This window comes from Microtus oregoni, unplaced genomic scaffold (assembly GCF_018167655.1).
Source record: "Microtus oregoni isolate MIOR12 unplaced genomic scaffold, Mior012 000043F_ref0000047, whole genome shotgun sequence".
In the NCBI taxonomy this organism is placed as follows: domain Eukaryota; kingdom Metazoa; phylum Chordata; class Mammalia; order Rodentia; family Cricetidae; genus Microtus; species Microtus oregoni.
In genome coordinates, this window is record NW_024543210.1 from 20,560,194 (window position 1) to 20,583,449 (window position 23,256).

Here is a 23,256-nt window from a genome sequence, read left to right on the forward strand (position 1 = left end):
ACACGAACTCCTGGCCGTTTGAAGCAAGCTCACTATTGGCCATAAATGTTTTATGTCAGTGGCTGACAGGCTTAGAAGGAATCTGGCAGCGTCAGATGAAAAAGATTTCTCTTTTGACAATGCTAGTATGGTAGGAGATGCTGAGTGCTAAGAAGCCGACCTGTGAGGATGAGGTAAATGCTTTGAAGTGAGTCTACACAGTCACATAATAACTCTATTATTAGTCTATATTTTTTTGTTTTGTTTGTTTGAGACAGAGTTTCTCTGTGTAGCGCTGGCTGTCTTGGAATTTGCTTTGTAGACCAGGGTAGCCTTGAACTCAGAGATCCACCTACCTCTGCCTCCCAAGTGCTGGGATTAAAGGCGTGTGCCACCACGCCAGGCTGTATTATTAGTCTATTGCATACAGTCTGTTTTGGACTTAACAGCAGTATAGATATAACAATTAGATGAATAGTTAGGATCATTCTCCATATAGTCAGTCACTCAGAAGAATTTTTGGTTCAGACATGATGATCAAAATAAAATAAAATAAAATAAAATAAAGGAAAATCTTCTTGGGTCATAGCATGGTTCCAAAAAGAAGTAGACAGCAGCTCCACAAGATAGAAAAACCAGGTTTAAAGATACATTTAAAGATACATGAAAATGTATCTTTAAAGATGAGATATATCTAGAGTTTTTAAAATGGAAAAGGCAACAAGCGCCTCCATTTCAGTTTGGAGTTCCAGGGACTTGCTTGAAGCCCAGCAGTTAACTGGTGTGTAGTCACAGTGTTAACAAGTTAACAGTGTTAACAGTGTTAACAAGTGTGCTCTGACCTCATTCTCACGTATTGCTTAGACATGTCTTCCGGAGCTCTCATCTTCTACAAGAAGATAATTCTTAGATTGCTCAACCATAAAAGATGGGATCTCAGCAGGTTCTCCAGCCAATGCAGGACAGCCAGGTCACAGCAGGTAGATGCTGGTGAAGAGACACTTGTTTCAGAGTCTAAGGAATAAAAAACCTCTCCCAGCTAAGCTTCCCCCTTTTCATGTTTAGTGGAAGCAATTATGTAACATCTAGTCGTGTTTGGCTTTCCAGGGTTCTTTGGGTCTCAAGATGGGATATCATGTAGGCTAGACAGGCTGGGAACTCACTCTGTAGCTAAGGATGAACTTTGGATCCGCCCTGCCTCTACCTCTCAAGTGTGGCATTTTAGCTTTAAGGGACAAAAGCTTTCTTTGGTTATATCAGGGGAGCCAACATGAAGCTGCTTAAGTAACTGAACACTGGCGATCTTCAGTATTAAACAACACTCCACAAGCAGAGAAGGCAGATGGGGAAGGGTTCTGTTGGTATCCGTGGAGCATGTCGCCCAGGGTCATAGACGGACATGTCTCCTGGAGAGCATGGACTATTTCCATGTTACCTGGGACTTGGATATGCTGCTAGCTTCTCTCCCTTCTTGGAGACAATACTAGAGATGAACTGTGTCCCTATGAAACACCACCTGCCTGAAGCTACGCATCCACGTGCCCTAGATTAGAATGTGCATTCAAGAAGCCAGACTTTTGTGCAGCGCCACTTTACAAGGCCGTTTGCCTGTCCTCTTCTGCAACTTGCCCCTGTATTTTTGGAGTTAGGCGGGCGTTTTCAAGGAGTTCGTAGGCATCTTGCATGTTGGGGAGACTCTGTCTCATGTCCTGGGGAACCTTTTGAATCGGAATCCCGGTGCTGTTGTTTGGGCACACTCTCTGACCCTGGTATGACTGGGCCCGGCGTTTGCAGATGCCAAACTTGCTGAGCAGGATGAACACATCCCTCTGGAAGGCCTTAGTGAAAATGGCATAGAGGAATGGATTGGCACAGGAGTTGAGGGGGTAGAAGAGAACCAGCAAGATTTTGGAGTTAGTGACGGTGATAAGGGGCTTGTTCAGCAGTGCTGACAGGGCGTAGAAGGAGATGGGGGCCATGCACATGAAGTCCGTGAAGATCAGCACGGCCATCCTCTTGGCAATCTTGGTGTCTTTATCGCGAGGGTTGTACTGGGGATTCCGGACCGTGACGTAGATCTTCACGTAGCAGGAACAGACGATGACAAAGGCGACAATATTGAGCAGCAGAACCAGGGCAATGTAGGCTAGAGCAAGAGGCGTGTCAGTGTCCATCGGCAGGCAGATGCTGACCTTGGCGTAGCTGCTTATTCCCACCAAGGGGAGCAGGGCCAGGAGGAAGCAGGAAACCCAGCCCCCCGCCATGATGGTGTACGCATGCCGGAGGCGGATCTTCCTGTCCAGGCGCATGGCGAAGGTGATGGCATACCATCGCTCCAGGGTGATGACTGTTAGCGTGTACACGGATAGTTCGCTGGCAAAAACGGTGAAGAAGCCAGCCGTGTTGCACCCAGGGCCAGTCTGCCAGTCGATGGCGTGGTTGTAGTACTCGGACTGTGTGTACAGGTCCACAGAGGCAATGAGAAGCAGGTATACCCCCATGCAGAAGTCGGCAAAGGCCAAGTTACACATAAGAAAGCGAGGCACGGTTAGTTTATAGTGGCTGGTAAGGAGAATAAACAGGACAAAGATGTTGCCCAGGAGAGCCAGCAGACTGACAAACCACACCACGATTCTCAGGAACTTGTAACCCATGATGTCTTCACAGGGGTTAAACTCATCCGACTTGGGAGTGCACACCATGTCTTCATTGTCCCCACACACAGTGTAGTCATAGTGGCTGTCGAAGGCTAGCAGAGTCTCTTCCTGAGGATTTTTGAGCTCTTGGCCGAAACCGAGGATCTCATCCTCTTGTTCTTCAAAGAATACGTAGTAATGAGAGTTGCCCGAGCTCTCCTGGAGCTTGGGATTTTGTTTGTACCCAACACCGTTGTCACTCAGATCTTCCTCGTACTCCTGGTAGAGGGGACCTCTCAGCACATTCACTGATTTTCTCTGGCGCAGATTCCGGATGCTGCTCTCGTTACACATCAAGGACTCCAGGATTCTGTAAGGCAACAGATAGGAGTCACCTCTTGCTTAAAGTCCACCTTGGAGCCCCTTAAACTCTGGGAAGATATGCAAGTTACTTCTCCTGATGTTATTGTGCTACTGATTCTCCGTGATATGGATGGGCCCTCCTCTGCCACGCCATTTAAAACATTGACTTTGTTATGTTGCATGCACCACAGCATGGCGTAGAGTTTCACTGGCAGAATTAAACCTTCCTAGTCAGAAATCACTCCAAGCACTTCAAAGATCAACGAGAACACTTTAATAAAAGCATGCATCCAGATTCTGGCTAAGCCTATGGGATCCCAGCCATGACCAGAAATTGTCTACAGCTCCGAGTCTTGAGCTCTAATATGGTAACCTTACATATGCATTGAGTTGGCTTTTAAAGCTCCCATCCCAAGCTATATTTTCTGAGCAATTAGGTGGGTTTTCTTTTCCTTCCTTCCTTCCTTCCTTCTTTTTTTTCTTTCCTTTTTTTTTTTTTTTTTTCAAGACAGGGTTTCTCTGTAGCTTTGGAGTCTGTCCTGGAACTAGCTCTTGCAGACCAGGCTGGCCTCAAACTCACAGAGATCCACTTGCCTCTGCTGGGATTAAAGGCGTGCACCACCACGGCCCGGCTCATTAGGTGGATTTTCTAGAACCAAAACGAAGCAGCAGTTTTTGGTTATCTTTAGATTACACTGAGCAGCACAGATGCAGCTCTCTGTTAAACAAACAAGGTTTGCTGTCTGAACAGCTGGCAGCCAAGGCCATGTCTCTTTGCGTTCCTCTGATGAGAAGAGGGGCTCCCTATGAGCCAGTTCTAAAGAAATATGTCCTGGGGGAGTCTGAATTCTAATTTACTGTACTAGTACACCTCTGCCTTCCTTATTTTATACTTGCTAAGTTTGATTAGCATGCTATTTGTCTTAGAGTTGTGTTGGAGGCAGTACTTTTTCAGGTAAATTCTACTGTGTAGCTTAGTATTTTCTCAGCAAACATTGGTAAATCCTCTATACTTGTTATTATTTTTTCTTTTCTTTTCTTTTCTCCAAAAAGACAACTTTTGGTTGTTGATTCTCTTCTCCTACTATGTGGGTGCTGGGGATGGGACTCAGGCCTCTTGGAGCCATCTTTCCCACCCTCTGCTATTGTGACCAAGGACACTGATCTTATTTCTCACCATCTTGAGCCACTTGCAGAAGAATCATGATTGAAAATCACGACACGGGAGCCCACTTAGAATATGGCTCCCGTGGTTACTAGCTGTGCCACGTGGGGCAGACCTGTGACACCCGTTCATTTGTGAGTGGAGTGAGAACGTTAAATGAACAGAGGAGTAGCTTTTCCGAGCTGTTACAGCAGGACCAGGAACATGTGTTTGTGAGTGCTGTTAAATACTATTCCTGTTCCCAGCTCCAGAACTCCACACTCCCTTTGCCTTGAAGCTCATGGCCACATTTACTCGTTATTCAATTTTAGACATAGCCGCGTTTTTTCATGGGAGCCTTTCCTTGTCTATTAAATAAACCACCCCACCCCATTATCTCATCCCTTCCCAGCCCTGACTGACATTTCCTTCTGTTTGTTGACTTCCTCATACCCCTGCTGTGGCTAGGATAATGCCAGGTACACAGGAGATGCTCACAAAATATTTGCTAACAAATTAATAAATGGCCACAGCACACGGGTATACTCATAGAAATGATTTACGTTTTCAATTTATTTTTTGTTTTCTTGAGATTATAATATAATCACATCATTTCCCCTTCCTGTGTTCTCCTTCCTAATCCTCCATGATACCCCTCCTTCCTCTCTTTCCATTTCATGACTTTTTTCATTAATTGTAGTTGTTATTATGTGTGTATATGCCTAAATACATAAATACAACCTCTTCAGCCTGTCTAGTGTTATTTGTATGTTTATGATTTCAGAGCTGACCATTTGTTATTGGAGAGCAAATTGGTGTGCTCTTCCCTGGGAAGACTAGCTCTTGTTCTCAGCATCCCTTAGCTGCCTGTTGTTCTCTGTGTAGGGTTGAGGCCTACAGGCCCTCCCTGTACCAACATCAGCCTGTCTATTGTTGTCCTTGTTCAGCTCCTGCTTTGGTAGTTATGTTGGTGAATCTCCATGGGTGTGGCTTCTGACATTCCTAGGAGATACAACACAGTAGACTCTCTGTTCCTCTGTCTCTTATAATCTTTCCATCACTTCTTCCTCAGTGATCTCTAGACCTTAGGAGCAAGGGTTATATTGTAGATGTATCTGTTGGGACTGGAAGGATTTATATTTTTACTACATCACCAGCGAGGTCGCCTCTAACCATGCATTCCATCTCCGACCCTTTCCACTCAATGCCATGTAGTGTTAGTATAGCACCCGATATCAACACCCTGTGCCCCATGCAGCTATTATGGCTGTGATAGTCCCCTTCACCTAGCTCTTCAACCTTCCTCTTTGCATCTGCCTCTGTGAGTATGTCCTGATTTTTTTTTTCTGGTAAAATTATGAGTGTAGAAAGTCATCCAGTAGATCCTTGTGCAGAAACTAAAAGAAATGGAAATAGACAAACGAAGGTGGAGTTAGGACAGGCGGCACAAGGCCAAAAGAGGAAATAGGTCACAGGTCAGGGACAGCTTGAAGTGTGAAGTGTGATGACGTGTATTATTTCAGAAGCCAGCTACTGAAATAATACACGTCATAGCTAGTACCTTCTTTTACTTGTGACATTCTAGAAATTCAATCCCAGATGTTTCCAGTAAACTGCTTTATCTTCTCAAAACCTCTATGGATGACGGGTGATGGTCTCGAACCTTAGAAACTCGGGGTAGTTGAATGAGTACACTGAACACCGAGATGATACAGCTAGAAGCTGATAGGGTTGGGATGCAAGCCGAACCTGCTTCACTGTTCCTGCACACCGGACAAATTAGCTGCGCAGTGAGCCCTCTCTCCATGACATCATCATTTCTTATTGTCTCCCCTCCCCCACCACAGTCCAACAATGTTGGCCTTATTTCTCATCTGCAACCACTTTGCTCCCACAGCCACTAGGCCCAGGGCTTTCCTGCTGCTCGTGGGGGGAAGCTTGCGGTTCTTTCCCTCCTCGGTTTTAAATCCCATTCATTTCCAAATCTAAAATGAATCCAACTCCTGTCGTGGCCTCTCCTTGCTCCTTCCAGGCCTCTAGTACTTACCCCCTGATTTTCTTCTGGTTTTTAAAAGCACAGCAGTGGCTTGGGTAAGAGAGGTCAGCCCGCGTGAGGTGGAGGAGACTCAAGGACAGAGGGAGCTTCTTGAGAGTCCAGGTGTCTTTGGCGATCAGTTCCTTCAGGTGCTCCAGGCCTTTGGAGGGAAGGGCGGTGACACTGGTGGAAGACACATCTCTGGGATTCCGGGGACAAAACGACACAGACGGGCAGTGAGCAGCCAGGGCCTTTTAGTCTTTGCCACCCCTCACCTCCCCAAAACCACACAGTCCTGAGATTGATGGGCAGATGACACACTCCTTTCCAGATGACATGGACTGACAGGTAATCTGAGTTCATTACCTGCACCCGCTGGTCCACAGCAGACATTGAGTGTCCAAGTCAAGGTTACAAGAAACTCCCGTTTTGTAAAAGTTTTCATCAATCTTTGTTGTGTGTATGCCTATTGTGTGTGTGTCAGCACACACATGTCGTGGTGTGCATGTGGAAGTCAGAGGGCAGATTTGTGGAGTTAGCGCTCTCTTTTCATCTTTACGTGGGTCCTGGAGATGGAACTCAGGTCTTCGTGCTTATGTGGCAAGTGCTTTGTACCTAGCGAGCCATCTTACCAGCCTAGAACTGCTGTTTTTATTGCATGGAAGTCTTGCATTTAATCAGCATAACGCCATAAATATTTTATTCTTTTTGATAAACTCTTGGAATCAGAGAGGACAGGAACGTTATTTTGTAAAATGACATCATACAACTACTAAAAGATCTCCAGAAAAAAAAAATCAAACAAAGTCAATGACACCTAAACTATTATCACTTTCTGGGGTTGGGGGTTGGGAGCTTATGTCTGGAGACACATAAAGTACTCATTTGTAGGATTATTAGGATCAATATTATGAAGATACTCTCCATTAAATGCAGAACATAGTTACATAGGGAGTCATGGCTAAGAGAACTCTCCCCAGCACAAGTTCTTTTAGAAAACTGTAAATATATTCCTATTTTTAAAAAGCCAATTATTTTATTAATAATCTAACATTACTTCTGCAAACTGTGGGAGGGAAATGTGGTGGGGCAAGGGGTTGTTAATATTAATGTTAGTTATTAAAGTAGAATGGTTTTGACTTTTAAGTAACAATTATCTCTTCTCTAGTCCCAAAGAGTAAAGACTATATGTCTTGTTGATGTATATACATATATATAGATGATGCTTATACAGAGTAGAGACTATATGTCCTATTGATGTATGTATGTATATATATATATACACACACACACACACAGATGATGTCTATACAGAGTACAGACTGCATGTCTTATTAATGTCTATACAGAATAGAGATTGTATGTCTTGTTGATGTATATATATATATATATATATATATATATATATATACACACACACACAGATGATATCTACACAGAGTAGAGACTGTATGTCTTGTTGATGATTTTTCTTGCATTGCAAAATAACTTGAATAAAGCAATAAATATTTAACCTGCCATCTCTCTTCTTTAAATAGTCACTATGCATTCCCTATCCAAGGTATATATTTATACTTAAAATATTTACATTAAGATGGGTGTGGTGGTATATGCCTTTAATCATAGCACAAGGGAGGCAAAAGCAGGTGGATTTCTAAGAGTTCTAGGCCAGTCTGGTTTACAAAGCAGGTTTCAGGATAGCGAAGACTACATAGCGAGGCATTGTCTCAAAAAGAAAAGGCAAAACTAAATTTAAAAAAATTAATATTAACCTGGCTTGGTGGCATATGTCTGTAACATCAGCACTTGGAATTTGGAGGCAGGTGGATCAGGAGTTCAAGGCCATCGTCCTTGGCTACACAGTGAGTTCAAACCAGCCTGGACTACAAGAAACCCTGTCCATATACCTATGTGGTAACCAATAGCTCTCTGATAGAACTTAAGACTGACTTAACAAGAGGGAAACCATACTTGTTACTGGAAATCTAGCCAACTAACAGGGCTAGTGAAGTCATGGACCTTGGAGAAAAACCCACAATGTCACTCTACTAAACCAGCATATCCATAACTATATTGTTAATACTTGTCTTATACCCACAGATAAATCTAGTCCTTACTCCTCATTAGGGAATCCTCTCTTTGCAACCAATGGAAACCAGCACAGAAGACCACAACCAGTTAAAGTACAGAGTTGTGAAGCTTAGTCCCAACATATATAGCTATAAAACAATTCCTAAACCCGAGGCTCAGGGATCACTGCAGAAGAGGGGGCAGAGAGATTGCGAATGAGAGGAGCAGGAAGCTTGCGTCTCTAGGAATGTCAGGAAGTACACCCATAAAGTCTTACCATCAAGACTTCCTAAATGTGAGCTGAACAAGGACACCAACAATGGACATGCTGATGTTGGTAAAGAGAAGGCCCATAGGCCCCAGCCCTACACAAAGAACTACAGGCAACTAGGGAAAGCTGGGAGTGGAAGAAGTCGTCTTCCCCAGGAAAGCACACACCAACTAGGTATCTAATACCAAACAGCCAGCCCTAAAACATACATATGAGTGACAGTATAGAGACTGAGCAAGTTACAGTTAATGTGTTTACAAATACAGAGGTATGTACCTGTGCATATATGCGTGTAACAATACTGAATGAAAAATAGAGGTCGCGAGTTTGAAAGAGCAAGAAAGGGCATATGTGAGGGTCTGCAGGGAGGAAAGGAAGGGGGGGAAATGATGTAATCATATTATAATCTCAAAAATTTACAGAAAAACAAGAAGAAAAAACAATTAGTAGTGTCTGCTTAGCAAATAAAATCTACTGTTGTCAACTCTTCCATTACAATTGGATTTAGCTGGGATTTTATCATCAAGGTTCCAGACTGCCAGAACTTGTTACTGTTCTTTTTTAAAATTTATTTTATTAGTATTATTATTTACTGTTCTATGTTCATTGGTATGAGAGTCATATGTTCTGAAACTGGAGTTACACACAGTTGTGAGCTGCCATGTGGGTGTTGGGAATTGAACTCAGGACTTCTGGAAGAGCAGCCAGTGCTCTTAACTGCTGAGCCATCTCTCCAGCCCCTGTTCTTTTTCTTTTTTTAAACAAATATAAAGCTCATATATATTATCCTTGCTGTCACCATAGAGCTATGATTCTTGTGGGAGAAGGTGTCATATTAGTTATTTTGGTTGGTTTTCTATTTAAAATTTTACAGTTCTATGTTCTCCAACCTTGCCTGTTACCGAGAATGAACTTTGGCACTTGTCCCTGAATGCTCTCCAGATGATTAACACCAGCACAAGATGTTTGGGAAATTGGCATAAATAATTCTGCAGCTGGGGAAGGAGCAGAGGGAGGAGAAAGCGCCTTTAGCACAGCTGTGAAGTGTGGCCTCTCCTGTCCTTTGAATGCCCCTCACTCCCCACCCCCATCCCCTTACCTCCCCGCCCCCCAACCCTCCCCCCTGCCATTCTATCTTCAAGGTCAGGCCATCTTTCAGTTCTAGCTTCTCTTGGAGCAAGTTAGGTATCTCTACCCTGTGGTTCATCCATCTGTCCGTCATGTTGAAGGAGGATAGCATCTTTTAGCTCCTTTGCCCTGTCTTGCTCTCTTCCGGGCGAGTGTGCCTGGCATAGCATATGAATGTGGACCCACACAAACACTGTAAAGGTGCTGAAAATATTATGAGATGTGGATGTGTGATTCTTTTTGTTTTGTTTTTATAACTTGGTTTTGCATTGTGGGTGGTGCCATCGCTGGCCTGGTGATCCTGGTAAGCAAGCCAGTAAGAAAGCAAGACATGAGGAGCAAGCCAGTAAGCAGCACCCCTCCACGGCATCTGCTTAAATTTCTGTCTTCAGTTTCCTTCCCTGTTTGACTTCCCGTCCTGACGATCTTCAATGATGAGCAATGATATGGGAGCATAAGCCAAATCCTTCCTGTGCTTTTGGTCATGATATTTCATCATAACATATAGTAACTCTTAACAGCAGGCGCGGACAGAGTCAGTGTTGGAGCAGGAGTTATATACCTGAGAAACCTCTGTGGCATGATGTGTGTTTGGAATTTACTGGAACTCAATAAATCTTCATTCTCTTTTTCAACTCTGAGTTTATCTGAACTCAAAGCAAAGGATGCGGTCAACACAACTCGAGCCTGGAGCTGAAGCAGTCTGTGAGGCTGCTCATTTGACACCTTCACCTGCATGCCTTGCAGACACCTCCAGCTAAACAGAGCTGAAACTGAGGGGTGGCAGAGTAACTCTCAGGAAGCAGGTTGTTCCGCCCACCCTGGTTCACACTCACGGGGTCAAGGTGGCAGAGTCGAGTGTGGTTTGCTGTTATTTTCCTCATCCGTGTTTTACGCTGACCCTGTCTTGCCGAGGTCTGAAGTTCTCAACAGACACTAGAATGTTATCAAAAACAAAGGCAGCAGCTCCTTTCTACTTCCCAGGTGACCCCACGAGTCATCTCTACTGGAAATAGTACGATTGGAATGGATCTTCCCTTCCTTCCTACCAGTATCAAAGGGAATCTTTCCTGCCTTTTATACACCAGCTTCCGGGGTTTGAAGCTACAGTTCTTTCATATGGTCTGCTTTGCCCCTGTTCTACATTCATGCCCTCAAGATCTATAGTGAAATAAAACTGAGCTCCCTCCAGCCATCAGATACCAGCCCAGTTGTCCATGTGCCCATATACTTGTGACCTGTAGTGATATTTCATTTGTATTTCAATAAATAAAGCTTGCCTGAAGATCAGAGAGTAAAACAGCTCCACTAACCAGCCTTACAGACCAGGCAGTAGTGGTGCACTAGAGAGGAATAAAGGATGGGAGGAGATAGCTCTCAAACATAGTCTCATTCTGAGATTCCTGGAGGCAGGATCGCCGTATCTGTCTGAGGTAGAGGTAAGAATCAGAGTCTGGCTGTTTGTTTTGCTTTTCTGACCTTCAGGTTGAACGCCAATATCGGTCTCTGGGTTTTTATTAATAGCACTACAGTGACCCTTCTTACCACCATAGCTTAGGTCTCAACTACACTTCATCTGAGTTTTTCAAAAATGTCACGAAGGTCTCCCGGAAATCTAATGATCCCCCCTGTCTTAACACTTAGAATAGGATGCTCTCCCCAAAACATAATCTTACCACACTACTGCAGCAGCGAGCGAGGCACAGTTCCCTCAGGACATCCAGCTGCTCAAGGAGTATTGCCCTTCCCTCCACAGGGAGACTGTCCCTAAACTCTGTCATCTGTCTTGATATTCGCTCTCGTTCAGTTAGACCACACTTTCAAACAACTTCTTAGAAAGACCAGCTAGAAAAGAGATTTTCAGCTTGCTTGCAATTTTCATTCTTTGCCTTGCTAGTATTTTGGGTTGCAAACTTTTATTAAAAAAATCCCTCTTTCAAAATTGAAATTACTTGTCTTATTATAGTCTAACACCACTGTTGCTTTTCATAAATAAGATGCCACTCAAGTTCCTATGATATGGACTAGCTTTAACTCTGTGTGTCTGTCTCCCTCCCTCCCTCTCTCTCTCTGTCTGCTGTCTCTCTCTCGCTCGCCCCCGCCATGTGTGCTTGTGTACCTGCCCATATGTTCGTGATGATGATTAAACTCAAGTTTTAAACCCTCTACAGCTGACATTCTAAGTCCCCGCCTCAGAAGTCCTTAGAAATGCCTCTTTATCCTCAGTGTGAGAGTTCTCAAAGCTGTGCCATGCTGTGAATCCTTTTACCGTTTTTTTCTTCTAGTCACAGGGGTTTGGATCCTGCTTAGTCTGAACCATTAGAACATGTTCTTCTCTGGGAACTCTTCTTGGGAAGACTCATTTTTCCCATTTTCTCTTCCTCCTTTCTGGAGTTTCCAGGAAGTGGGAAAGGAACCTCTTGTATTCCCCAGACACACGTCCTTCTTTTCTTGTGATTATCACCTTCTGCTCTGTAGTCTTCTGGTAGAATGCCTTCATCGTATTGCCCATCTCTTGCACTGAGTTTTTCACTTTAGCTTCAAGAGAGCTTGTACTCTGTCCTGTTTAGAGCAGTATTTTTGATACTTAGACTTCAGGCTGGTGATATGGTTTGTCAAGTGCAAGAGAATCTTTCTGAGCCTTTCTTGTTCTTTCGTTCTTCCGGTAACAGGATGACCTGCGAAACCCAGCAATGCTAATGAATGTGGATATAACCACACTGGATTTTAGAAAGGCAAAGGAACAAATACAGATGATAAGTTTGAAATTCAGGTATGGTTTCTGGCTTCCTCATTTACTCACGGTTGCTTAGCAGCAGCCATCACCATCCTCAACAGAGTTGTGGGGATGAAATGTCTTATCAGATCTATCAGGTCACTAATTGCTCTGTGAAAAGTGAGTGCCTTGCTGTTCTCTGCAGGGTCTGATTCTTCAGACTCACTTTCCCATTTGTTTCCCTGGGTTTTGAGCTCTCCTGGTAGAAGCATTCTTTGCCCTGGTGCCCCGTGGTTACTCATTAACACAAGTGAGCTTGGCCGCTAGCTGACTTTGTTTTTGGGCAGCTGCAAAGAAAGATGGCCATTGTGTTACTGGACTCCAAAATGGTCAGGTTATATTCCAGCATGGGGCAGGGGGGGGAGGCACATGAGCCCCTACCCCAGCTGATGACCTACTGATACTTGGTGGCTTTGGAGTGAGGAGAATCAGCTCTCTGGAAGGGTGTGGCCGGCCTCCGTAGATCTCCACGCTCCAGCAAACGGCCCACATGCAGGGATATTTTGGCAGCATGAATTGGGATCGCTGGATTACTTTTAAAAACAAAAGACACTGAGTTGGGAGGGAGGCAGGGAGAAGGTAGTGTTTCTGGGAAGAGTTAGGGGGAGAAGTGGGGAATGAATATAATTGGATGTGTGTAGTAAATTGCCAAAGAATTAACGAAAGTATTGTATTTATAAAAGGTCAGGTTATGGTGCCGTTTTTGCTTCCCTGTTTTTTTTTTAATTTAATTTAATTTAATTTTTTGTTTCCCTGTTTTCTAATGTCTTTACAAAGGAGACTTGAAATCTAAAGTTCTGAACTCCTAATAAGGATATGTTATGATGGCAGCATTTTGCATGAATGGGTTAGCAAATATGCTGATCAAAGCTGATTGTCAACATGTCAGGATCTAAATCACTGAGGAGACGAGTCTCTGGATATGTATGCCTGTGAAGGATTATTGATTTGGGTTAAATGAAGTAAGAAATCCTACCTAAAAGTGAGAAAACCTGCCATTCCATGGGAAGGGATCCTGAACTAAAGAAAAAAACGAGAAAGCTTGACAAACACATATAGTCAAGCACATATAGTCATCTCTGTCTGGTTCCTGACTACAGATGTGGTGTGAACAGCTGCCATCTCCACGCCTTCCCTGCCATGATGGAGGGTACCCTTGAACCAGGAGCCAATACAGTAAACCCTTTCTCCCTAGGTTGCTTGTCAGGGGATTTTATCGCAGCGACAGGGAGAGTAACTAATACAGAGGCTCAGTGTTACCAGACAGACACATTCAGCCAGTCCTCCACCGTTTAGTGCCACGTTGTCTCTAACACGGGGACAACAACAGGCCACACACATCACCTCTAAACCCCGTACTACAAGGGTCCTGGGCAGAGCAAGACAGTTGCCTCTGGCTGTCTTTCCCTGGGAGATCTCTGCGTTTTGCTTCCCTTTTCCCCTGCCTTTCTCTTTCATAACTCTCCCGACTGTGGACACGCCCTTACCGTCTTCTTTGCATAGGTTCAACCTATCATCTTTTCCTTTTAGCCGCCACTCTGCTGGGCATGTGGACTCTTCAACAGCTTTGACAATGCTGCCAAATGCCGAGCTAGAGCAGACAGCCTCCCGTCTCTGGTGTGGATGGAGAAAGAGCATTAGTCTGAAGAAAATCCTCAAGCTTTACAACTTAGGGTTCTTTTAATAAATTTGAATATGTATCTTGTCTTATTTACACCATTTTTTTTATTTGATCACTTTGCATCCTAGATTTCCTTAGTGTAATTTCTTACTTACAACTAGGCATTCAGCAGACAGTTAAAGCCCACGGGTTCCATAATTTGTGCCACGAGAGTTCATGAAGCTTCCTGTTGCCTTATGAACCTTACAATGAAGGATTTCTCACAAGCCAGGATCAATCAAGAGAAGAGCTTTACCACAAGGAGATGAGAACACAGGGCCTCTGAGTCACAATTTAATGAACAAGATAGATTTCTATGTCCTGTCAGAGAGAGTGTGCACACGTGACAGCCCACAGCTTCCTCTTTCCTTCCACTACTGTGGGAATAGAACTGCAAGAGAGACAAAGAAGTTGGTATTTACCCATGTTTGCATGGGGCAAATCGTGTGCATAATTCTATGAACTAAAACCTCCATGTTGTACTTACATTGGTGGCTTATTTGTAATAATAATATTATTACAGATAATAATATCCAGACAGACCCACATCCCCCGTCAGTTAACAGGCTGCCAGGATTGTCTGGTTAATGGTGGTGTCCTGAGTAAATGCTGTTGCAGAGTGTAATTCACTTGATTGTTTTACCTTTGCTACAAATCCTATGCATCCTCAATTCTGTTAAACATAAGTCATTGAATCAATATGCATAAAAAAATCTAAACTTATGCAGTGGATGGTGATGGAAAAGGCCATAGTTTTTTGTAATTGAAAGTACAAGATAAAATTTGTGTGACCATATTTAGCAGAGTCTCACTGGCATTCACAAAAAGCAGATTTTTTTTATATTTAAAGATATGAAACAGGGGAAGGAAAAACATAACTGTACTGTTTGTTCTTCAGGTTCATCACTGTGGAGAGATCACGGTTAACAAATGTTGACTGGTTGGTCTGGAGAGATGGCTCAGAGGTTAAGAGCACTGGCTTCTGGCTGCTCTTTCAGAGGTTCTGAGTTCAATTCCCAGCAACCACATGGTGACTCATAACCATCTGTAATGAGGTCTGGTGCCCTCTTCTGGTGAGTAGGCATATATGCAGACAGAACACTATATATAATAAATAAATAAATCTTAAAAAATGTTAACTAATAACTATAAATTTATATGACATTTAGGACGTTTTGCCAGTTTTGTTTTCCTGGGGTTTATTCAACAAAACTTTTCATGTTCCGTTTTTTCCCCCCATTCTTTAAAGACAGGATTTCTCTGTCCTGAAACCAGCTTTGTAGGTCAGGCTGGTCTCGAACTCACAGAAATCCGCCTGCCTCTGCCTCTGCCTCCTAAGTGCGAGGATTAAAGGTGTGCACCACCATCACCTGGCTTTTGCTATCACTGCCCGGCTAAATGTTTTTTAACATGCCAAAGGACAAACACAGAACCACCCTTTGCTTGAACAATAAACTGTGATTAAATTGTGCTCTAAGAGAGCTTATGACTTGTAAATTATTTTCTTAGAGATAAAACCTTATTCTACTAGTACTTAGCATATATGAAAGTATTTATTCTGAATGAATCTCTAGGTTTAGGGCAGAATTCCCAAGATTTTAGTGAAATTTTTCTTTATTTAAGATATAAAACAAACAAGAAAACAAAAACTTTCCTCTTGGAGAATGGTAATGGTTATATTTTTAGTTGATTAAAGAAAAACAAGTATTTTTCTGACTCTGAGAATCTTCAGACTAACTCCATCACCTCTCTCCTACCCAAAGGAAGCCACTAGCTAGTGTCCACTTTGCGAATGATATCTCACTAGTTGTTAAAAAGTAATGCAAGTTGCGGGTGGTGGTGGTGCACGTCTTTAATCCTAGCACTCGGGAGGCAGAGGCAGGTCAGGTGCCTCTCTGTGAGTCTGAGGTCAGCTTGGCATACAGAACTAGTTCCAGGACAACCAGAGCTGTTACACAGAGAAACCCTGTCTCCAAAAACAATACAAAAACAACAACAACAAAAGCAATGCTAGCATTATAGACGGCTGTGATTTAAGGTATTAATTTTTTCCCCATGCCAGTGACTACAGTAGTAAGAGATCTCATTAATAAATGAGGATTTGGGGGGGAAAGTCAGTATCCTTAGTTTCTAGGATCTGACGATTTCTAGGGCTGATGTTGTTTATCCTGGATCTGGTCCAGAAGCCAGTACACAGCGCAGGAGGTTTCACTGTCTCTATTAGTTCTGCACAGACTTCCATGAGCCTCTTTCAATGCCTTTGCTGTGACCATGAAGGTGGGGCTGCGTCTTAAGAGGCATGAGGTACTCGAGTTGTTGCCTCAGCAACTTGGCTTCTGAGTCGGGCACTGCAACAGATCTGTTGGTCTTGGGCTTGCAACACTGCCACAATCAGTAAGCACAGAGGCCTGTCAGATTAACATCCTCTAACCTTGAATCCCTAGGAGGCTCCCCTTTCCAAGACAACTACCACAGGCGTTCCTCTGTGCAGCGCAGAAAGAAAGATGGGGTCTAAGCCGATGTGGTTTTCAGAGCTAGGTTCTCTCCTTTGAGGGAGGTACAATCCCTTATGAGAAGCTAGGAGATCCAGAAGAGCTAGAACTGAATACCTAATAAAGCCAGGGTTAGAGGCAAAGAAAGGATGGCGTGGGGTGAATTGAAGAGGTCACACCCTGTAAAGGGTTCTAACGTCTTCACGGCCATCCTACATTCAGCCCTTCTTCCTCATCAGATCAGGTTCTCCACAATATGACCTCAGAGAGTCTTTCAAATGCTATGTTTTGAACCTAGCTGTCATGGACTTCTAGTCTACCCTTTGCCCTTCCTCAGCTAAGCACACCCCCCTTCCCCACCTAAAGCCCGCCTCCTTTAATAAGGTCATTGCTAAACCACACTAACAAGAGCTAGTACCTTGGTTTTCGAAACATCTCCTTATGGCTCTTTGACATTAAATTTATGCCATAGCCACTTATTTACCTTTTCTTAAATTTTGTTTTGACCTCTCTCAAAGAAGAGTTCTCATCTCTTTGTTCAACAAAGTGCCCAAGACAAAAATGAGTGAACAAGCGTCTGCCACTTAGATCAGCCAGCTGTCCTCAGGAAAGGAAGGAAACGGCAGAGTATAAACTCGTGACGGCAGAGGGACGGCGGTTAGAACTCCAACTAACTTCTTTTCGGACCAGCTGTTACCCAAATAGAAAACTGGACACAAGATTTGAGCAGACACGTTTCAAAAGAAATTATGCAAATGCTAGTAAGCACATGAAAAGCTGATCAACATCATTAATACCAAGGAAGCACAAACTGAGACCCAAGATTCCATTCATACACACTGTGATAACTAGACTCAAACAAAAGGACCGTAAACCTAGGTGTGGCGATATATGCCTGAAATCCCAGCACTTGGGAGCTGGCTGCTAGCAGGAGCCTGAATTTGAGGCCAGCCTAAGTTACGCAGTGAAACTGTGTCTCAAAAAATTAAGGGCTTGGGATGTAGCTGAGTGGTGGAATGTTTGTCCAGTGCATGCAAGCCCTGGCTTCAGTCTGCATCAGCACACACACAGACACACACAAACACATGATTGATTAGAATGAAAAAAAAAGTTGACTGGGATGAAGCTCTCATCTATTATTGATGGAGAATAAAAAATGAGACAAACAATCAGGGCTGGGGAGATGGCTCTGCAGTTAAGAGCACTGGCTGCTCTTCCAGAGGACCTGGATTCAATTCCCAGCACCCACATGGCAGCTTATAACTGTCTGTAATTCCAGTTCCAGGGGATCTGGCACCTTCACACAGACATATATGCAGACAACACACCAATGCACATAAAATAAAAAAATCTTAAGAAAAGAAGATGAGAAGACCATTTTGGAAAACAGTTTGGTAGTACACCCAACAAAGTTAAACAGTTATCTGCCCTGTGGCCTGGTAATTTTGATTCTATATTTTTATGCTAGAAAATCCAAAAGATACGTGGTTGTTTATAAGAGATCAGGACTTGAGAGAAGGTTCCGGGGAATGAGAATGTTCCCAGGCTTACAGAGTAGAGTAATCAAGTGGTACAATTAAAAATGGTTGTTGTTTCATATAAATTATGCCTCAATAAAAAAATTTTTTCAAACATGATCTACCTAGAAAACAGTGCATTTGATACACCTGTGGGTTTCAGGCATGCCAGAGAGAACTTCGTCACAAATTTCTGCTAAGACTATAACCTTGGGGTGATCATAAAGAGCCAAAGAAAACAAAAACCTATTCTATGCAAACAAAAAAAGTTGGCAGTGCCATGCCTGGGGTTTTTCAAATGACTAATTTGAAAAGAGATGACATCAACAAATGCTTATTCTAGTTCATAAGTGTAATATGAACTCAAGGATATAAACACAAAGACGGTCTCTTCTTAAGACATACTTATAATAGTAATTGGCACTGTTATGGTAATTATCACCAGCTCGCTAAATGCTGTTCAGGCGAGTTACATAATTTAGAATCTCGAGAGCCCTGATTATTATGGAAAGCATTGCATTTCGCCGGGTGGTTTGCTTTGCTGTTATAAACACAAGGAGCTTCTCTTTCAAAATAAAGTGGGGCGGAAACAAGGCACTCAAAAAATGGAAAGTATAAAAATGGAAAGGGAGATGGACTGTCTCTGTGACAACAATCAGTCAATAAAATGTTATTAAGTTCCCAACTAAATTAAAAAGCCTTCGTAGAAAAAGAAGGTCTTAAGGACTGCAGAATAGATGGCATCTTTGATTTTGTGCCTGGTAGAAATCAGACTCTTCTGGTAGAAACGACCTTGAAAAAGAAGACGAGGCAGAGGCAAGTTCTCTCTTGACTGTGGGGATGAGCACTCCTTTACCGAGACACTGCACAGGGCAGAATATACGCAACACACAATCCCCTTTTCTTTAGATGGCTCTTGTAGATTTTTCAAGTTTAGCATGTCCACCAAATGGCAACCATGCCATGGCTATCTGACACTCAATTACAAGGCATCTGATGTTCCTTGAATATTTGCTAATGTCTGTTTTGGTGAGGATATCACAAAACTGTGAAGTACAGTCCTTTTCCTATGGGAATCTTCAAATCTAATTAGGGGAGGATTGTGGGAAAGAAAACGAAGGTGTTGATGCAGGCAGGCTTAAGAGCTGTCACAGGTTGTGCCTACACAATTTTAAGAATATTCACGCTTCACATTTGAGAATGCTATAGTTCATTTCTTATTTTTGCTCTTATGGAACCTTCAAGCGCTGACAATTTCATTAACTTTCTCATTGCATCTTATTTGGTTCAATTAAAATTTTTCTTAATGTAGTGCATGGGATTTGTTAGGTCTCAAACCCAGGACAGGTCTCACTGGGTACCTGAGACTCCTCCCAGCTCTCAGCACCACTCAGTACCAGTGGCTCCTCCCAGCACTCCTCACACTCCCCCCCCCCCCCAAACCTCTCCCTCCTAAAGGATAGGCTTCTGCTTCCTTCCCTTAGCCTGTGCCCTAAGTAACTCTTTTGGCTACTCCTCTCTTGGCCTAAGCCATCTCTCTTGGTTAGCAGCTCCTCTCCTCCCCTCCCTCTACCTCTCTCCTCTCATGGTGTGGTATAGTCTACTGGCCATGTTCTCCTTTATATCTGCAATAAAAATTTTCTCCATACTCTGTAGCTAGTTTTTCTCTGTCCTGACTGCCAGCTCCCAAAGCACAACACAGAGACTTATTATTAATTATGAAAACTCAGTCAATAGCTTAGGCTTATTTTTAACTAGCTCTTATGACTTAAACTAACTCATTTGTATCAATCTACCCTTTGTCTCGTGGCTTTATTACCTTTACTCTATACATGCTGTTTTCTCTCTGTTTGCCTGGCAATTCCTCAAGTCTCCATCCTTCTTCCCAGCTTTCTCTCTGCTCCCAAAATCCTGCCTAGCTATTGGCCATACAGCTTTTTATTATACCAATCTGAGTGACAGATCTTCATAGTGTACAAAAAGATTATTCCACAGCAATACTTGTCCGTTTATTCCATTTTTTTCATTCAGTACTATTTCTTTAATTAAAAATTTAAAAAATTATGTATTTTGTTTTATGTGTATGGGTGTTTTGCCTGCATGTATGTATATAAGTGCACCATATGTGTGTCTGGAACCCTCAGAAGTTAGAAGAGATCCCCTGGAAATAGAGTTACAAATGGTTTCAAACCACCAGATAGGTGCTTGGGAACTAACCTAGGTCCCCTACCAACAGGTGGTCATAACTGCTGAGTCCTCTCTTGACCCCTACTTTATTTTTTATTTTGTGTATGTATATGTGTGGGTATGTATTTGTGTAAGTACAGTTTATGTGGGTGCATGTGTGTTTATCTATGTGTGGTATATATCGGGGGGTGTAGCTCTGTATTCTGAGAGACCAGAGGAGGGCATCGGATGGCTTCAGGTGTCTTCCTTTTTCACTTTGTCTTGTTGCTTTGAGGTGGGGTCTCCCCCAGTTTGTTTGTTTTATTTCCCCCATCTAGACTGAAAACTGGTAAGGCGCAGTGATCCTCTTGTCCTTACTTCCCTCAGCGCTGGTTTACACGCCAGCACGGAACCACACCTGGTTGGTTATTGCTAGGTCTCACACTCCAAAGGACAGTGCACATGTCTAGAAATAGCAGTCTCGGCTCAGCGCACACTGGACTATAGGATTGCTGGTGGATACTTTCAGCATTCCTCGGGAACCTGGGAAACGGGTTTCTGTCTGCCCAGAAGAGCCACTTCCCTGTTCTCTTCCTTTCTCTGGCAGATGAGGCATCTTGCTCCCATTTGACACATACCAAAGCCAATGCTAAAGTTTAGACTTCTCAAGTCTGTATTCACTTGTATTTGTTATACATCTTCCAGCCACTGCTGGCCTCCTGGCCCTTCCTATCTCCTCCTCTCCTCCTCCAATAAACTATGTCTTCTAGATTAAAGCTCATTTCCTGATTTCTTTAAAATGATAATGATTCCCCTCTCCCCCATTCTCTCTCTTGCTATTTTCTGCTGTTCTCACTTCTTTCGTAGATAGCCTTGGCCCTGTCCAGTCTGCTTCTTTTTCTCTCTGCTCTGGACTCTTCCAGACGCCTCTGGATGTTCTCCCTCTTGTGCCTCCAATAAAACTCTTCCCACCAAATCATGGAGTGGACATCTTGGTGATCCCTTTACTGTACTCTTGCCTATAGTAGTTACACGGAGGTTATGGTCTGCGCACAAACCATGTTTGTACAACAAGCACTCTAAATTCCAGAGCAATCTCTCCAGTGCCCCCCCCCCCCCCCATTTTCTAAGAAGTAAATGAAAACCCTGGAAACTTTATAATCTGAGCATCCAATTTCTCTGTAATCCATATCTCCAATCTAGTTTCTAAGGCCTCCAAGTTGATCACTTTCAGCTTGGCCTGTTTCCTTCCATTCGGTCAACATTTCTTCGTGTCTTTCTTTTAGAGTTCATCGGCTGGTTTTCTTCTATAGAACATGAGTGATACACTCTTCTGTCACCTTTACCCACTCACTCCCCTTCCTCATATAGCTCTACTTGCCTAGTAGTTTTAGGACCTCTTTAATCAAAGCCACATCTAGGATTTGACTGGTTACCCTGTGTGTTGGAACCTCATTGTTTTTCAACGATAGCTTTTCGTTTTGTAATGAGCTGTTTCTGTCTTTGCCTCTTTCTTATTTGTACATCTTGGCTTGAAGGGACCTCTTGCTAAATCTCCTGTGTGCTCTAATGTTTTATAAAACACCTCCCAAACCAGACCAGCATTGCTCCTCATTTTAGTTTTTTATTAATTAAGCTTATTCCTAGACAATGTCATACATACATGTATATAATGCATTCTGTTTACTCTCCTTCATCCCCTCCCATCCCTATCAACTCCCCCCTCCTCCCTACACCTCCCTTTCTCAGATTTACATCTCTTTTATTCATTTTATGACACACTGCGCTTAACCAGGGCTGTCTACCTGGTCACAGGTTTGTAAAAAAAAAAAAAACATTGGACTATAAGTAGGCTCACTGGTGCCTAGATGACTGAGGGAAATAATGCTTGTCTTCTGGAATCTCTCCCTAACCCCATGTTCAATTATGAGGGCTGGCCTCCAAGCTCCTTCCTCATCCAGCCTGACCACTGATGGGCCACTGTGGTGCAGACTTGGCGCAGACAGCCATCACTGGTGTGAGCTCATGATTCCAGATGGTACTCCTTGCATGCTCTGCTCATGATTGCAACGGTTACCTCTTGCATGCTCTTCTGTCTGGACTGGCAACCGTCTTAGCATACACCTATTGTCCACCAGTTTTCGTTGTCATCTGTATATGTGTTAATCCAATTTAATTTGTTCTAGTTTTACAAGTAAATGTTTCCTCTCGCTTCTAATGGATGGCCTTGTGGATCTGTAGGGTACTGGGTTTTATTTCACTAAGGACTAATTAGATGGTCGGTGATGAGCTCTTAAAGCAAGGAAATGAAGAAGGTGGCAATGATACAGAAGCTTGAAGAAAATAGACTTGGTAGGACATGATCGCCAACTACATGTCGGGGGTGTGGTTAGAACAGATGCACAAACAGGTGCATTGGCTAACTATTAAAAAAAGTATATCCATCTTCCCTCAGATGTAAGATCTTCCAGATAGGAATCAGACTATAATTTATAGTTTTTCTTCTTTGTGTTGGGCATCAGGGGGTTGCCTTCATGTACAATTTCTCTGTAAAGACAGAGCACTTCCTAACTTTCAACTTACTTAGGAATCTCATATCTTACAATTTCGTAAGCAGTCACTGGTCCACAAACAGAAGGCCTATAACTTGGGGCCTTCTGAGTCTCAAAGGCTTCTTTCTTCTAAGAGGTAATCTATACAGCCAAGTGGGGAATAGTGGCAAAAGCCTTACCCAAAGATAGCAGCTTTCTCTTGTCTTGAATGTTGGTGTGGTGGTCTGAATGAGAACGGCCCCTATATGATGTGGAATGTGTTACATTTGTTTGTCTTGTGGAATATTTGATAGCGATGCAAATATGTGTGGCCTTCTTTTATGTTGCTTTGTTTAACTGTAAAGCTGTGTAACTTTGCCTGTCTGTTTTAACACCTGATTGGTGTAATGAAGACCTGAGCGGCCAATAGCCAGGCAGGATTGGGCTAAGCAGGGCTGGCAGGCAGAGAGAATAAATAGGAGAAATTG

At 43.1% G+C, this 23,256-nt stretch overlaps 1 protein-coding gene across 2 annotated transcripts in view; it reads right to left on the reverse strand.

Annotated features, from left to right (window-relative positions):
* Positions 1-1,571: 1,571 nt before the first annotated feature.
* LOC121434457 (thyrotropin receptor) overlaps positions 1,572-23,256 on the reverse strand; it is a 113,535-nt gene continuing 91,850 nt past the window's right edge. Inside the window, exons 9-10 of one of the 2 annotated variants that reach the window (XM_041633423.1) lie at positions 6,170-6,358; positions 1,572-2,985 (exon numbers count right to left, since the gene is read on the reverse strand). In XM_041633423.1, coding sequence (XP_041489357.1) covers positions 1,572-2,985; positions 6,170-6,358 — 1,603 coding nt within the window. Of the gene's footprint in view, positions 2,986-6,169; positions 6,359-22,964; positions 22,993-23,256 lie in introns of those variants that run through there. The other variant, XM_041633424.1, reaches the window with a different exon arrangement.